This window comes from Vidua chalybeata, chromosome 7 (genome assembly GCF_026979565.1).
Source record: "Vidua chalybeata isolate OUT-0048 chromosome 7, bVidCha1 merged haplotype, whole genome shotgun sequence".
NCBI lineage: Eukaryota > Metazoa > Chordata > Aves > Passeriformes > Viduidae > Vidua > Vidua chalybeata.
In genome coordinates this window covers 11988936-12006100 of record NC_071536.1, presented here as the reverse complement: position 1 = coordinate 12006100, position 17165 = coordinate 11988936, and the positions used below count along the sequence as shown (strand labels likewise).

Here is a 17165-nt window from a genome sequence, read left to right as displayed (position 1 = left end):
CGGAACCAGGAGCAGCAGGGAACGCCGCGCAGCTGGACGCTCCTCGTTATGCGGGGCGGGGCCGCGGCGAGCGGGGCTGGCGCGGAGAACGAGGCCGACCCGGGGGTAGCACCGTCATTGTTTTCAACGTCCTCAGCTGACTCAAATATTTATTTACTTCAGCCTTCTAAGGTGTTATTTAAGTGTTGGAAAGCTAAGCCATACCTCACACTTTCTCAAAGGATACAAGTGTTCCTGCAGAGCAAAAGGGCAACATTAACACTGTGCACTGTTATCAGGTTCTTATAATAAAATCACCAAGAGTAATTTAAAATTGAGACAAAAGCCAGCAATGTAGTGATCGTGAGACCAATGGGATTTCTGTTTATATTTGCATCCACAAAATAATCAGCAGTAAGGTCCAGGTATCATAACCATTTGTAAGGGCTACTTGTGCAGGCAAGGGTTCCTCTTCTTGTATAATCAAAATATATGGAATTAATTTCCTACAAAATTTCAATTATATTGAGTAAACATGAGAAAAAGCGACTTTAATGCCATAAAAAGAAGTTCAAATTACCTTATCCTCAGCAAAATTATCCTAATTCCTGGTGATGGCTACACATTGATTTTTATGTCAAAAATCATGAGGTGCTTTTACATCATTTTTCTGGAAAGAGCTTCTAATTTATCAAATGACCTGATAAAACAAGCACATATAGTGAAGGTTCAAAGACAATGCAACATTCTCTATGCTGCTTTTATGTGATCATTTTGTGTAACACTTAAAAGAAATGCAACCTAGGAAATAACAAAGTAAGTTTTCTCTGTGTTCTATTATTGAACATCAATTTGAGCAACAAGAGTGAGGATGGAGAAAACAAGCAAAGAAGGGAAGTAGCAATAATATGATTTTACAGTTACTTAAAATTATGTCTGTGATCTTCAGGCCACTTTCTTTATCCTTTTTTACTTTGAAGGATATCTATACTAAAGGAATGGAAGAAATTAAGGCATAAAGACCTAGGCCTTTTACTTTTATTGAAAATTTCATGCTTGTATTTGGGACACACTAGCAGTCTAGCTGGTAACACCTGAGGCTGTGTGGAACAACAGGACCTTCACTGAAAAAATAATTAAGCCCATCCCCAAAGAGATTATTCATTTTCTGGGAAGATAAAGCATGCACCTCTGTTTCTAGCTTTCAAACCGTAGGCAGTAGAAAGAAACAACCATTTAAAAAAACCATTGTGTGTTGCTGCTGCAGTGCCAGCACTGGGAACACAAGTTTTAACAGGTATTTCTTGAGGGTTTCTAATGACACAGCTGCTGATGTTGATAAATAGTGGAAGCTAGCAAGAACATTTCAATTAAAAATAAAATAAATTAATTACAAACTTGGCAATAAAAAACAAGGGAAAATGTTTAATAATTTTGATGTGTACTTCTTTCTAAAAAATAACATTGAAAAATGATAGAATCTATCTTCCCAACCATTTCTGCATTACTTCATAATAGTCTTGGCTAATGGGGTGACGTACACAGCATGTATCAGAAAGAAAAAAGTCTGTCTGCTGAAACTTCCCAGATAGTGTTAACAGCTGTTTTGCAGTGCAGATGACATTGCCTGGATGATGAGGTAAGTTTCTTATTGGAAGAATTTTCATACTAAATTTTCATACTCTTTGTACTGCAAGGTTCTATATGAAAACACCTTGCTCTGCTTACTGCTGTATATTTACAATCTCTACATTATCTTTGCAACTGGTAAGCACAGCTAGACAACTCTCTGTTTAGGGAATAAATGTCCCCTTCATAAACTATCTCACTAGCGATACATTTAACTCTAAATTCATACATGGAAAGTCCTACAGGACCTTGAGGAAGCTGCCTTAGGGCTACAGACAATAACAAAATAACCACAGCAGAAAATAGCTGTGGTATTATTAGTTTGTAAATAATACATTTACACCTCTTGGTGTTTATGGTTATAGTTCCAGACTTACATGTAGAATGGACACACCTGAAAATTATATCCAGGAGTGTGTTTTGATATGTATGAGTCCCTTTTCTGTCAAAATATACAGCTGAAATTTTGGCAACTCACAGGAGAAGGATGTAGGTTCCTCCTATTGAACTTGAGATTGCTCTCACCACATTCCTCCAGCCTGACCAGATCCGTCTGAACGGTGACAGAACCATGGGGTATTTCAGCCACTCCTTCCAGTTTCCAATCAACTGCAGACCTGTGTAGGGTGCACTGGCTCATACAGGTTGTTAGTGAACGTGTTAATCACTGCTGGCAGCAGTGTGAAACCCTAAGGAGCTCTCATGTTCTGCCTCCAGCTGGACCATTTGGCACTAATCACAACCTTCCAGCTTTTCAACTCACCTCACCTTAACAAATCCATACTTTGTCAGTTTGTCTGTAGAATGTTATCAGAGAAAATGGTAACATCTACTGCATATGCATGAAGAACCACCATCTACAACCAAAATAAGTTAACTTATCTCTATCTCATGAAAAATGCCTCTCTGTTGCAAAATTAACCTGAACCTTATCCATTGTAATGTGTAAAAGTTGTGTGGGTAGTAAGCCTCTGGTAGCATCTACAAATCAGATACTGCCAGAAAACTGTCAGCTGAAAGCACATTATGGAATGCAGAGGGGAAGCAGTACAAAACCCTGAAAGCTGAATGGTATGACATTATTGTATTACTTGTCACACTGGCACTCTCAATCGGAAACTCAAGGTGTTGCTTTGTCTAGATCCTATTTGCTGCTGAATTCCTCCTGCTGTGCTTTTTTCTTCCTTGCTGCCTCTGGCACATACTGTGGGCACTTGACTTTCCTCCATTATTTCTCAATGAGATTTCCTTATTCAAATCTCAGTGTGATTCTGTCAAATCCAAAAGTCAACTATCAAAAAACTACTATCTCCATCTATTTCACTAAATTCATAACAATTTGGCATGCATGTATCCATTCCAACCAGCACTGAGAAAAGGTTCCACGCAAAATAAACATGAAAAACTCACAGTACAATTCCCAAAGCTGGTTTATTTTTATTTCTCATTAAAACATATCTTTTCTAACAATTTAAGAAGTGCTGAAAACCATTTGAACAGATTATAAATTACTGACCAGAAATGCAAAACAGGAGTGAACCTAACATGTATATGTCTTCCTCAGTATTCTGTGCCCCTTTTATAGAGGTTCTTCTCCAGAAAATTTTACTATGAAAGACCTTTACTAATCAAAGAACAACAAACACTCTATATTACTAAGCATTTACATATATACATAAACAATTGTACTTCAATTTTAGAAGTATTGTCCATAAAGGCAATTCTCTCTTCCTCAATAAAATTTTGCTTTGCTTTTAAAATTTCCTTTATTTTTTACTTTGTAGACTGGAGAATTCAGGAATTGTGTATCTGTAAATCGATCCCCTCTCCTTAATTTGCTGTAAAGAAAAGAAGCAAAAGACATCAGTATGAATATCATCAAGCACATATGCAACTACAGTAATGTAATCAAAATAGTTCAAATGGTAAATGGCATTAATGAAAGCTTGATACGCTAAAGAAATTAAATTTGTGGAAAATAAGTATGTCTGAAAAAGCAAGACACTACTGCTTTCCGAAATAATGCTAGAAATATGTGACCTCTATCATATGAGGATGTGATATTTCTATAAAACAAAATTCAAAACTTATTTAAACCAAACACTTAACAGCACCCATTCAAGACAGTGTAAATCTACCTAAAATATAAATAGGAGACAATAGTCTAAAATGTCAATTGACATCAACATTTTTTTCTGTTATTAGTTACCATTTCTCAGAAATACAGAACTTATAATTTTGGGGTAAAAGAGTGGCAATGTGTCAACATATAATACTAGAGAATTTTAACATATAAGTCAATTATTAAAATAAAAGTGTGACTCTAATATCTTTCCATTTTTTAATAAGTTATCTGGCATAAATATTTCTGAATTGCCAGTGGTAAAGTGAAGACTTCCTACATTACTTTTAGCTCCTACTTTTGCTCAGTTTCACTGCTTCAGTTGTTAGCTTACTCACAGAAGTAAAAAATATTTTGAGGCTGTATGAGAACAGTGCTCTAATTTTTTTTCAGTTTGTGCATTTATCTTCTCCTTCCACAGCATGGCCAGAAAAAAAGGCTTTTTATACCTCTATCATAAAATAAGTTGCTATAATCCTTTCATTCTCCTGTTCCACTGAAGCCTTTACCTCATGAATATACATCCTACTAACACACATTCAACACAGTGGAACGGTTCCTTAAATTAATATTACACTTAAAAAAAATCCAAACCAAACAGAAAAATCTCGACAACTTTCTGGCAAAAATCCCACAGAATATTTTCAGAAGTAGTGAACCTAAAGGTCTATTTATATTTACATCATTAATGTAAGGGCAAATATATTAGTTTTCTTAATGGTGTTTGGGTTTCAAATCCCCTTTTAAATTTTAGAAGTTATTTCACAATTTATGTCTTGTAATTTAATAACCTATAAAATCTTGTGCCACTAAATTTGCTAAGAATAGTAAGAGGTAAATTAATTATAAAATAGTATATCCAATGTAACTAACTATCAAATTAATATGTCTTAAATGATTTTTTATATTACATACAGTTAGTTGAATTAAAACTACTGAATTATATAATATTAGTACATAAATTTCCTTTCCATTTGACAAGACTACAAGGACATTATTATGGTATAATTTTCCTTTAAGTATAACATTCATAATTATTCATCTCTAAAGGGGTTTATATAATCATAAACATCAAAATTCATTATTATTTTCTATTAGTCCAAACTATATTTTAGAATTAGAATACTATTCTTGTCTTACTTTGGCACTTGGAAATTCTGCCCCACTAATTGGAGAAGCTTTATATCAACAGTGAAGTATCTTTGCAAAAGAGATTTGTGACAGCTCCACTGTTTATTTGGGGGTTTAATAACCAGTCTTTACTGGGGATTACGTATGCAAAAGACAAGAACAGAAGCCCCAATTTATGTGTACCTACCTGTGAAGATTGGGTTCCTTGTAGCAAATAGTGGGTCTGCCTCGTCTAAGTGGTGCTGCTGAGTCTTCTAAAGTTTGGGGGGATTTAGGTACAGAAGTGTGAAATTGTATACTAGTATTTGTCAGTTCTTGGAAAGCTTTTCTCCCTGTAAATACAGCAGTTTATGTGCTTAATTTTAAATATTTCATGAATCATTATGTTAACTTCAATTAATAATTATTTTTGATATGTGTTTCTTAATTCAGGTATATTGATTACTGCTCCTACACTAAAGATACTCAGCACAAATCCACTGTATTAACTCCATTACATTGCATTATAATAATTGCATTTATTATAGAAGAATTTAAGCCTATCTTCCAGACTACATTAAAGTTTTCTTATGCTCTTAATGTATCTTATTTAAAAAAGAGATTGTCACATCAAAATTGGCACATGGGCAGATAATAGAAAAACCTATTCAACATACTTTTTAGATACCGGAATTCCTGTTGAGTTGCAGTGTTTCTAAAGAAACAATAATGAAATCTTTAAGTCCAGATATATTTTCCATTTAAGAAGGGAACAGTGTAGTCCTATCTTGTTTCTCTTGGATAAAAGCTCAAGCTATTTTATCTTTCAATCCCCAATTTTTTGAATGTAATGGAATTCTTCAAAAAAGGAATACATGCTTTAACTAAATTGCTTCTCAAGAATGTAGACTACTTATATCTGCCCTACTAAGTATCATCTTGGGATATACTGAAAAGTAATAAGGCTATTAGTCACCACAATTAAAAAAAAATATTATAACTGATACATGATATAGAAGATTTTGGTGATTTTCTTACCCTTTTCCACTCCTGTTTTATCTGCTTTTAACAAGCAATGAGAGGATAGAATTAAGAGAAGACATGTTACCACTATTTCAGGCACTATCACACTTACCATGACAAGGTGTCAGAGTATTTTTGTTACTCTGTTTAGAAATACAATCCATATTTTGTTCTGTTTTTTCAGCATCCGGTGCTTCATTGTGATAATTTTGCCTGTGGATTTCAGAGCTTTTCAATATGGAGAAGTTGATGGAAGCATTGTGGTTATCAAGAGCTGGGAGCTCCACATCAGGAAGACCATCCTGGGAAGAGCTCTCTGCCTTAAATGGCATATTCTCACAGCATTCAACTTCAGTCATAGGCTTCAACTTACTCACAAAGGAATTCATTTCATGAGGGACTTCCTGGTCATCCAAAATATTCTGACCCCCCTGAGCAATATGCCTAAAATAACTTTTTTCTCGTCTGGTGTCAGTAATATCAGAACTAAACCTCCATTTGTGCTTTACATGCTTATCAGGAAAATTACTTATGTGGCATGTTTTATTTGCCACTTCTGAGGAATCTGCCTTCATTAACCTGTTAGCATCATCATCAACCTGTTCTTTAGCTTGTGGTGTATTCAGAGCTGCACCATTCTGAGTAACTAAAGCTACTTGCATTTGCTGAGTTACAGTTATTTTCTTTCCAGCCTCTGCAAGCAATGAAGCCTTATTTTTTAATCCTTCATTTTTACAAATTGAGAACCGTGTAAGATTTTCCTTTGGTATTACATATGCTTTCCGGCTGGCCTTTGCCAATGTACGCTTCAATCTGCCTGGCGAAAAATGGCTGCTCTTTTGGTCTGCTTTCTGACTGACTTTAGGAGGGCTGTCAGTTTCTCTACCTTGTCTGTAACTACTTTTTTTGTTGTTTTTTCTCTGTGTAATACTCTTCTGGTCTTGTTTTCTCTTGCTGCTGTCACATTGGTCTATCTCTGTTTGAGATTTTTTTGAAATATATTCTCCATACTGGCCATTTTCCTCTCTACAGGATTTTTCTGTGTTTGCTTTGGAAAGATTTTGAGAAGCTTTCCTCTGTATTGTTGGTTTGTTATCTTTCTCATTTGTATTCAGAAGGCCTTCCTCTAAAGGCAAGACATCAGAAATGTTATCTTGGAATGCTAGATTTTCAGCACAATAAACTTCTGGTGGGATCCTGTTAACAGATGAGCATGAGTCTGTTTTTTGTATTCTGCTTTCCACTTCTCCAAACATTTCTGAGAAAGTTCCTTTATTTGTCTCTTGTTTTCTTGGATTCATTACATTAACCTGGTATGTCCTGCTGGCATCCTTAGCTTTACTTGTTCTATTCTGTTGCTCTACAGAATTTCCTGCAGGTAGCTGTTCTGTCTGACTTTGGAATAGCTGAGTTTGTGAATCAGTAGTTTCTGAAGTTTCATTACTGTCAGCCCTAGAGTGCCTGTCTTCTGCATGCAAATTTGAATGGACTTCAGTCTTGCTTTCAATTTTTTCTTTATCCTTCTTAGAATATTTTACTTTTCTGAAATTTGGTAATATTTTGTCAGAATTGGCATTATTAATTTTATTTTGGTGCAATTTATAATTGCTTTTTGCTGTAACTGTGAGTAGTTCACCTGCATCACTGGCAGTCAACTCCATATCAGCATCATAGACAGTTTCTTCAGGCTTCATCACGTCAGTAAAAGGCAGCTTGTTAAAACCTGTCTTACTTTCACTGTTAAATTTAAGAGGTGAAGGAATTAGGTGAGACAAATCACTTGAACCTTCCTGCAAATTTGTATCATTAGTGTTGCTGCTACTGTTGATATCATGATGAGGCAGATTCAATGACCTACATTTTTTATCAAAATACTTTATATTAGGTTGAGTTTTTGACTTACAAAGTACTGCATTTTTCTTTCTTTCAGTCACATTTTCATAGGATGGCAATAAACTACCATGATATTTTTCTGTAGGCTCCTCAGACTGTTCTAAGGATTGTGTATTTTTTCCATGAGTCAGGAAGGCACTATTGCAACCTAATTCTGCACACAGTTGATTTTCTGCAAAGAGAAAAATTTCAGCAGCTTGGTGAAAAGAAGACAGAGTATAGTTATCTGCTTACAACTACTGAAGGCTGAACCAGAAGTATGGAAAATTACACTTTTTTTTTTAACTGAATACACACATTCTATGGTTTGTCCTTAAAAATTTAGTAAACTGAAGCTAATTTCATAATTTACTGAAGTCGGACTTTTGAAATTGGACATAAATAAAACTATTTTCCTATAACTACTTCAGCTATTTTTTGGTTATCTTAGCTATGTAATTTCAATGAATATTATTCTATAAATGATTGTCAGGACATCTATATTTATGGATGAGCATTTATTTTTCACTAGTTTATTACAGTTTAGGAATCTTACTATACCTTCTGTATAGTAAGAAAGTAATGAGTAATTGAGTAAAGAATTATTAAATACTAATTCTCAGAGAGCCTGAAAAATAAATCACTTACACAGAAATGCATCATACCTTTCAAAAATCTATTCTTGTTAACCATTGGTTCTGTTTCAATGAACTTTTGATTATTTGTACCAGAAGGCAAGAGTGATGCAAACTTGACTTGATCTGAATGCATCTCCTCTGTCACATTAGTGGTACACTTGTAAGAATTTGATGCTCCGCCCAGAGAAGGGCTACCCTGCTGTTTTGCATTAGCTGTTGCAATGAAAGGAAGCTTTGCTGGCAATTGTACAGATCTGAAAAGAGAAAATTTTACTGTGAAGATTTTTGTTACATTTTCTATCATGACATTAAATTGCTCAAAATGTTCCCTTAATAACACATAATAGCTGAAAACAAGAAGTCAAGTATAATACTGGGTTCTGTCTTGGGGCAAATGTATTTTTGATGATAGCGAATACTGCTTTGGGCTGGTAAGATCACATGATACAAGCAGTGAGTTACTCAAACACAAGTTTTGTCTACCACTCTCTCTCTAAATTCTGAGTTGCAAACAGGTAATTTCTGGATTAAACAGGAAACGATTTCTCATTACCTCAAAACTACCTAGGACAATGTACAAAGATTAGCTGTAAGAGAAAGCCACAGACACCAACCACTTCTGGCATTTCATACAACCACCTACCGAGCTGACCGATGTGCACTCCTAAACTTGTCACCAGTAGGGCTGCTTGGGCCAGCTGACAGGGGAAAGGAACTCTGGAGATCCTTTCAAAAGAAGAACAGCAGGGAAATGCAAAGAGTTAAATATTCTCTTACGTTTTATGGTTTGGAAATACCCACAGGGAAAAAAACACCACAAAAATGAATGGGAAAAAAATACATGCACTGGTGGAAGACACACGATATTCAAACACATGCAATAATTTTAGAGCAAAATATTTTGTTACAAAATTCATCAAAATATATAACCTACTTTTATCCCAAAGGAATGTACAGACTTTCTAAATGTAGCTATAACTCATACAAACTACATTATACATATAGAAGCACAGAGGAACACTAAGCAAGTTGAGAACAGACAACACAGTATTTTCCTTTTTTTAAATTAATTGTATTTTTTCCATGACACAAGGACTAACATGGACTGTGTTTTCTGGTTAAGTTCCCAGTTGTAAGATATTTATTGCAGCACTAAGCAAGGAAGGCAGGTAGCTTGCTCACTACATACTGAAGTGCTAAGCTTTTATTTTTAACCACATTATTCTTCTTTTAGGCTAACTGATATTTAGCTTTTAGGTACTCTGGAAACCAGATTAAATCCTAATTTTTCAGTACAGTAAAATTCAATCTATTTTAATATACTGGTTTAATCCCAAGTTTTAAGGAGTTGGGGTAAATGGTTTACAATACAAACAGTATTTCAATATTGCACTCAATTTGATGCTTTGAAAATCTTAGCCTGGAAGATGTGTTCAATATGGTAAAGTTGAAAACACATCTTACCTCAGAAGGACTGCTTATTTCTATTGCAGTTAAGAGGTTTTCATTCAAAAATGCATCTATTCCAACAAGAGTTTTATTCTGCATATAATAGAAAAAATATTTTAAGTGGTAAGAAGAGACAAGATATAAAAGGTGAGTCTATGCTGCATTTTTTATTACTTAATTGAGCACAAACTCATCTCAATACCTATAAATATAAAGGTGAACCTGGGACTAAAATAGCTATAGATATACACACTGATAGACAAAATAGCTCAAGAAAAGCTAAAAAAGAAAAATTAAAGGTAAAGATTATGCTGTCAGGTGATGTAACTTTACAAATCAGGGACATGTATTTTAAGCCACCACTTTAAGAAGTAATATTAAGTTTCAAAAAAAGATAAACGCTTAGTTTAGCTGTTGTAAGTATAAATAATATTATTTGCAGCATACCAAACAGGTTAGTTTTTGACGAAGTGAGATATTATGAAGCTGCAGTTTTTCGACTTCCTTCTGAAGAAAAATCTTCTCATTCTTTAGCTTGCGAGAATTTTCTTTTTCAACACTCAATGCCACAGCTAATGCTTTGTTATTTTGTTGCAAAGATACTTTAAACATAGATGAGTTATCTAAAGGAGACAAAATAATATTATTTTCAACAGCTTCAATTCCAGGCCCTTTCTGTGTGAACTATCACTATATGATAATGTTTTTATCTGTAGGTTCTAGTGCAACAACAGCAAAGCCTAAAGCTTTCCAATATAAAACAGTTTATGTAGCTGCCATTCTGATGACTACTCTGTCTGCTTCAAGTTTATTTCATGCATGGATTCTGCTCTAGGCTGGATTTTTAAAAATAAGGTTGTTTTAAGAAGAAAATATTTAAAAATTTATAGTTTCATGGGCATAAAAACATTTACAAATATTAAAAAATTATAAATTTTACAAATTAAAACACCAAACATTCTCATAATAAATTTGAGTTTTGACAACATAAAGAAAAAAAGCTTTATATTAAAAATATATATTTCCACTGTCTTTTTGAAAACCTACCTATACTTATCTGTTACAGAATGGTTGTAACAGGCAGAATTTCAGCTAATCGTATTAAATACAATTAGTATTCCTTTTGAAGCCATATATACATTCTAAGTACAGTACACAGCTTCAGTTTTAACAGGACTTACTTATTAATTTAGTTTTGATTTTAGAAGCTAAAGAAGCATTCCATTTTGCAGCTTGTAATGCTCCATCTCTCCTCGTCATCCATCCTTTAGCAGCATTTGAGGTGAACATAGCAGATGATGATTTAGCAGTTGTGCCTTTATCCATCCTCAAAATGAATCTGTACACTGTCAAGGGGAACATCCAAATAAATAAATTATCTTTTTTACACTTTTCAAAATTGAGTTTATTATGTCTTACAAGGATTTGTGTCTGAAGTTGAAAGAATTGCTTCAGTTTTTACCTTTGTTCAATTAATTAAAAGATTAATGAATTAATCAACACAATGAGACATTAACACAGAGAGACACAATACTTAACTAGTAAACCATGAAACCTGAAACGATCATAGATTCTTTTAGCTTGTCTGTTCCCTCACATTAACTATACAAGTTTACACATAAAATGGGAAAAACCCCAGGTTCTACCACTTCACCAGACCAGCTCGTGCTTTGTCAAGACAGATTTAAAACTGACGCATTGAAATGAACCGCCTCACAAACGGTGCAAAATCAAGCCGAAAGCACGAGAAGCAGAGACGGGCCGGCCAGCGGCGGCGCGGGCGGGGTCGCTCCCCGGCCAGGCCCCGCCCGCCCCGGAGCCCTCAGGGCCAACGGCCGCGCGCGCGCCAGGGCTCGCGGCCAGGCGGGGCCGTTGGGCCGGGCGCGCGCGGCGCGAGCGGGACTCGCGGAGCGCGGAGCGGGCGAGGGTGCGCAGGTGACACAGGTGCAGGATGTGCCGAGTTAAAATATCTCAGCTGTGCTCTTACATTCGGTCCAGGACGTTTCAGAAGTGGGGTATGCGGAGGTCATCAACCGCTAATCCGCGGTTCCGGCTCTTTAGTGACATCTCTGTGTGGTTTAAAAAGGAGTTGGGTGTTTGTAACTTCCCAGCTGCGTATCTTTGAAAACCATTTTCAATACCAACCATTAATAACATACGATTAAATTAAAAAAAAAAATAGACATTAAGGATATGAACGCTTAGCATCAATCTCAGTGCACTGTGAGGAAGGGAGTAGAAAACTCCAGATACTCTACTTAGCTGTCAGAGATTTTTACGAAGAGTTTGAGGTGTCTGGCTTTCAGTTCCAAGACTTCCTATAGGTTTAAGGGAGAAAAACATGTAGTTCCTTCTCAATGGCAACTTAAATTTCTTTCTGGCTGATTTTGAGCTATTAGTAATACATGGAATAACAATGTATAGACAGGAATCAGGGCAGTTCGGAAGACAACCGTGATAAATTTATAGCCTAGTAGATTATATGCTGCCTGCATACCTACAGACTTGGAAGGGCAGGAAGTCTCTGACAACAGAATTTGAGCAAGCCCAGTTTTAATGTGGTTCAGGTAATATTAGGACTGTGAATTGCATGGAAGTACTTTAGTCTAAGTAAATGCTTTTTCCCAAAATCTCTTTTAAGTCCAAAAGCCCTTTAACAGGCTCTTCACCTACATTCTCTTTTACTGGCTACATATGCCCAGTTCTACCACTAGTTCAGGTGGACATTAATTGCTACATTTGATCTAGGAATTGGTAATTTTAGAGTAAGCCGAATTAATGTTTTTTAAATATTTACAGAGATTCAGAAGGTTGAAATAAAAAGCATCAGCAGTAACCGTCACAAAAACCTTACCTTGCTGTGTACCAACATTACAATATTCTATAAAGTAAGTCAAAGGAATCACACATGAAATAGAAGTAGCATTATGTGAAAATGGATCTTCATGAACTTACTATTTTCATGATCTGCTCTAAATAGCATCTGGAGAGTCCCTTGCTTCTACCTGTTTTAGTGAATGATGTATGACAGAGTTTCTCAGTGTGGCCCTGAAGATGCAAACCCTTAAAATACAGCTTTGATCCAGCACACATCATATACCTTTGGTATGTTTTCCCTTACAAGGAAACTTGGAAGTGACTGTAGCCACTATAAAACTCTGGCCAAATAAAAGAGCAAATAACCTTACATAACTTTAAAACCAGAAAACCAATCAAATAAAACTTACCTCCTCCTCTTTTCCCCAAAGCAGTGTTTTCCTCCAGATCCAACAAAGAGTTTTCATTTCCTCCAATTCCACAACTGCTCCAAGTCTTGAAGAGGCAATCACCAATTTGCTTCCATTTAATGTTTATGTCACTACTGTGGGCAATAAATTTAAAATAAAATGTGAAGTATTCCTTTTCCCCCCATGGTCATACTTTCCTTTACACTTCACTGAGGAACTCCCACACTGGAACACTTCACATATACAAATCTCCAGTTAATTGCCAGCTCCTCAAAGCAGGGCAGAACTTAAAGCACTGCCAAGTTTCACAGCCTATATATCTTAAATGTATATTAAGAGCAGAATTATGAGTTTCAGTCACTTGGGATCCTATGACTGGTCTTTAAACTGAATAGAAATGAAAGATAGTGAGGGAAAGACACACACTCTTGTGAAAGCTCTAACCATGTGGGAACTGAACTTGTACCTTACTAGATTCATATATATTCATGTCTGAGAAGAATTAATCCTATAGTGCCTAATACAGTGTGAGCTATGACTAAAGCACTTCTGGTGGTTGATTATGTAGAACAGCTTCTCTCTTTCTGGATTTTCTTACGTTCAACAGGATCTGAGCTCATGATACAGCTTTTGCTGAAATTATAGTATTAAGAACCTATCTTCCTCTAATTACACCACTTTTTGCACAAGCTTAATGAAAAATCCATTTCTTAATGCCTCTTCCTCTTTATCAAATTTGACTGAAATTAGTGAGGTGAAACACAAATATACAGAGGATGAGTATGTAAGCCTGGCTTCCTTGGGAAACTAGTAAACACCAAAACAAAAACATCCCTGTGTTCATTTCCCAAAACATGCAGCTCAAAAGGCACTTTGCTGGTTATGCTGCACACTTCTATGCCAAGTAAATGCTGTACTAAGCCTGAATTGTAATGGTAATTCACATGGTTAAATCTGAAGTCCAAAACCTATTGCATTGTTTGTTTATATATATGTGTGTGTGTTTGTGTGTGTGTGTGTATTGACTGAAACTGTGTATATCATTCTGGTCTCACAGTGCAGAAATACAGGAACATTGTTCAGACTTTTGAGGCAAAACCAAGCCAGCTTAAAGGTGAAAAGAAGCATGGAAAACTGCAGCTTCATTAAGTGAATGTTTTAGAGTGAGAAAGACCAAAAGCTGTACTTACACAATAACATTTGACAACAATGGCCACATTTAAGTTGCAATTGCTATACATGAGCTATTCCCAGTGAGTAAGGGAAAACATATCCTTACTAAAGATACAGTTAAACTAGATACCATTATTCCACAAAAACCATCTAGTATACTTATTTTTGCTTGTTTTACAGTAAATCAAACATCCATGAATTATCAGCCTGTATTGCATTCAGTGACATGTAACTTGTGTTAATTCATTAGATATTAAGCATCAGATACCTGGCTTCTGGGTACACTCTTGGTCAAGAACTGTCCAGGAGGCACAGGGAGCCTTGGTGCTTGGCCATTCCCTCTCTTTGCTGCAATTGGAGCATGATTAGATGCCAAGAAAAATTAAACGTGTTTACTTTATGGCTTTGCTACATGGCCTGAACTGCCATTTGAATGCAAATCTGCATTAAGATAAAAAGAAAGTGAGTTTTAAGTAATAAGTGATCACTCAGAGTTACACAATTTCAAAGATAATTTATTATCCCTGTACTAGGATCAGATGATGATTTATATTATTTATTTGGCTCTTTCCTCTAATGTTGTTCTTTTGACTGAAGGAAAGTCTGAATTAAAAGTTTATGGTCCTAAATATTAACTGAAAACACAGTATTCCATGAATATTTAGGTAATCTCAAAAATAAAAATGCAGTAACAGACCAGAATAAAGCAAGCGACACAGCTGAAACTGTAGCTGCTGTGTGTTACATATCATTTGATCTTTTTCAAGTGAGCCTGTAGCTGAAGTGTTAATTACCTTAAATTGGTGACAAAACACCTCCAAAAGGAAATTAGGAGTAAAAAAATAGGATAATACAAGATGAAAATCAATAGGAATTGCAAATATAACTGAATAAACTATTTAAATACAATGTAGGCACATTTCTTATATGTGCAATGTACAGTTAAGTAACTGGATTTTTACTGGACTTCAGGTAGCAATAAAAATAAACTGTTAATATCTGGGATTTAGTTATCTCATTATATAGTAAATATGATATATAAAATATTATATATTATATATAATATATTGTATATTATATATTCTAAACATATAACCAGCTCATACATTCCAGAAAGTCTGCACAAATCCAGAGTTTGGTTCTGTTTTTTGCACTTTTATGTGCGAGTTGTATCCAAAAGGATTATTTCTTACTGTATGATTGGGCAAAAAACCAAACTTTGTAAGCAAATAAAGGAGAATTAAATGGGAACTAGACATAATGTTGCAATTTCTTTTTTAAGAAAATGCAGCTGCATTTTAGAAATATTTTTCATGTATATAAACTATGTGTAATGAGGCTGAGACAAAAGTGTAACAAGAACCTATTTTCTTTACCTTTCTATTGTTCATTGCATGCATTTTGATGACCACACGTCATATGTCAGACACGGAATTTAATAGGACACTTTCTGAATGTCTTTTTAAAATGACTGCATGAGGGCGAGGCATCTTGCCTGCATTACTGAATCACAGAATCATCAAGGTTGAAGAGTCCTTCAAGATCACCTGCCATCAACCCAGCACCACCATGTCAGGAGTCAGCTCAAGCTGCTCTCAGATCGAGAGCTGCCCTGCTGAAGGACTTGGGGGGAGCTGGTGGAGGGGATGCTGGACACGACCCAGCAATGGGCACTCCCAGCCCAGAAAGCCAAACAGGACCTGGGCTGCATCCAAAGCTCCATGGGCAGCAGGGCAAGGCAGGGGATTCTGCCCCTCTGCTCTGAGATCCCACCTGGAACACTGCATCCAGCTCTGGGGGCCAGCACAGGAGGGACAGGGACCTGGTGGAGTGACTCCAGAGGAGGTCACCTGGAGATTGGAGAAATGGAGCACCTCTCTTTTGAGGAAAGGTGAGGAATTGTGTTTGTTCAGTCTGGAGAAAAGAAGGCTTTGGGGTGACCTAACTGCAGCCTTCCAGCACCTTAAAGGGACTTAAAGGAAAGATGAGCATTAGTATTTATACAAGCATGTAGTGCCAGGACAAGAGGAAACGAGTTCAAATTGAAAGAGAACAGGTTTATATTAGCTATTAGGAAAATAAAAAATTATTTTCTGTAAGGGTTGTGAGGCACTGGAACAGGCTGCCCAGGGAAGCTGTGGATGCCCCACCCGTGTTCAAGGTGGGGGGTGGTTGGAAGTAGATGATCTTCAAGGTCCCCTTCCAAGTCAAACCATTCTAACATTCTTACTATGGAGACTATAGAAACAGCAACAGAACCAAACACACTCTGAATAAACCCTTATAATTAAAAAAAAAAAAAAAAAAAGCACGGTTTGTGCCTTACAGAGCAGCCGACTGCAGGCGGGTCAGCCACTTGGGAGGGCGCCTGAGGGAGCCCCTACGGCAGCGCCGGGGAGCAGCGGCAGCCGAGCCCCGGGGGCCCCTGCACCCGGCTGGCCCGCGGCAGGGACTCTGGGGAGGGGATGGCGCGGCCGGGGCACACGGGCTGCCTCTCTGCTGTCCCCGCTCGGCTCGGCACGGCACGGCCCGCTTCCATTTTGCGGAGCAGCGGCGCGCAGGTAACGCGGGGCGCCGGCCCGGCCGGGCCCTGAGCGCTGCCCCCGCTCTCCGGGCCGAGGGCGCGCGGCGCTTTCCGCTCCCGGCCGGAGCAGCGCCCCGGGGATGGGAGGGGCGAGCCAGTGGCCCGGGAAGTTAAAGCGGCCCTAATTAAAGATCGGTTTTTAAAGAAGCCACGGTGTCATCGGTTCAAAAAGAGCTGCATTTTTAGTGCCGTGAACTATGCTTAGGATTTCTTGTGATGTCCTTTCAGAGCTCTGGTCACACATCCTCACCACGTAACTCTGCTTGCCCATTTGTCTCGAAAGAGTAAGCTTTGTGTTTCCTAGCAAAGTAAAACGCCATTGATTGTTACACTAAAGGTGCAGAATATTTGGCTATTTG

At 36.9% G+C, this 17165-nt stretch overlaps 1 protein-coding gene across 1 annotated transcript; it reads right to left on the bottom strand.

The window, feature by feature from the left end:
* Positions 1-3025: 3025 nt before the first annotated feature.
* Positions 3026-16818, bottom strand: SGO2 (shugoshin 2). Its single transcript, XM_053948360.1, has 10 exons — positions 16549-16818; positions 13050-13183; positions 11004-11168; positions 10270-10445; positions 9838-9915; positions 9017-9099; positions 8401-8627; positions 7767-7928; positions 5049-5193; positions 3026-3446 (listed from the first exon to the last, which is right to left on the bottom strand). Exons 3-10 carry the CDS (start codon positions 11146-11148, stop codon positions 3341-3343), a joined length of 1122 nt encoding a protein of 373 aa, XP_053804335.1. The 5' UTR covers positions 11149-11168; positions 13050-13183; positions 16549-16818; the 3' UTR covers positions 3026-3340.
* Between the last annotated feature and the right edge of the window lie 347 nt (positions 16819-17165).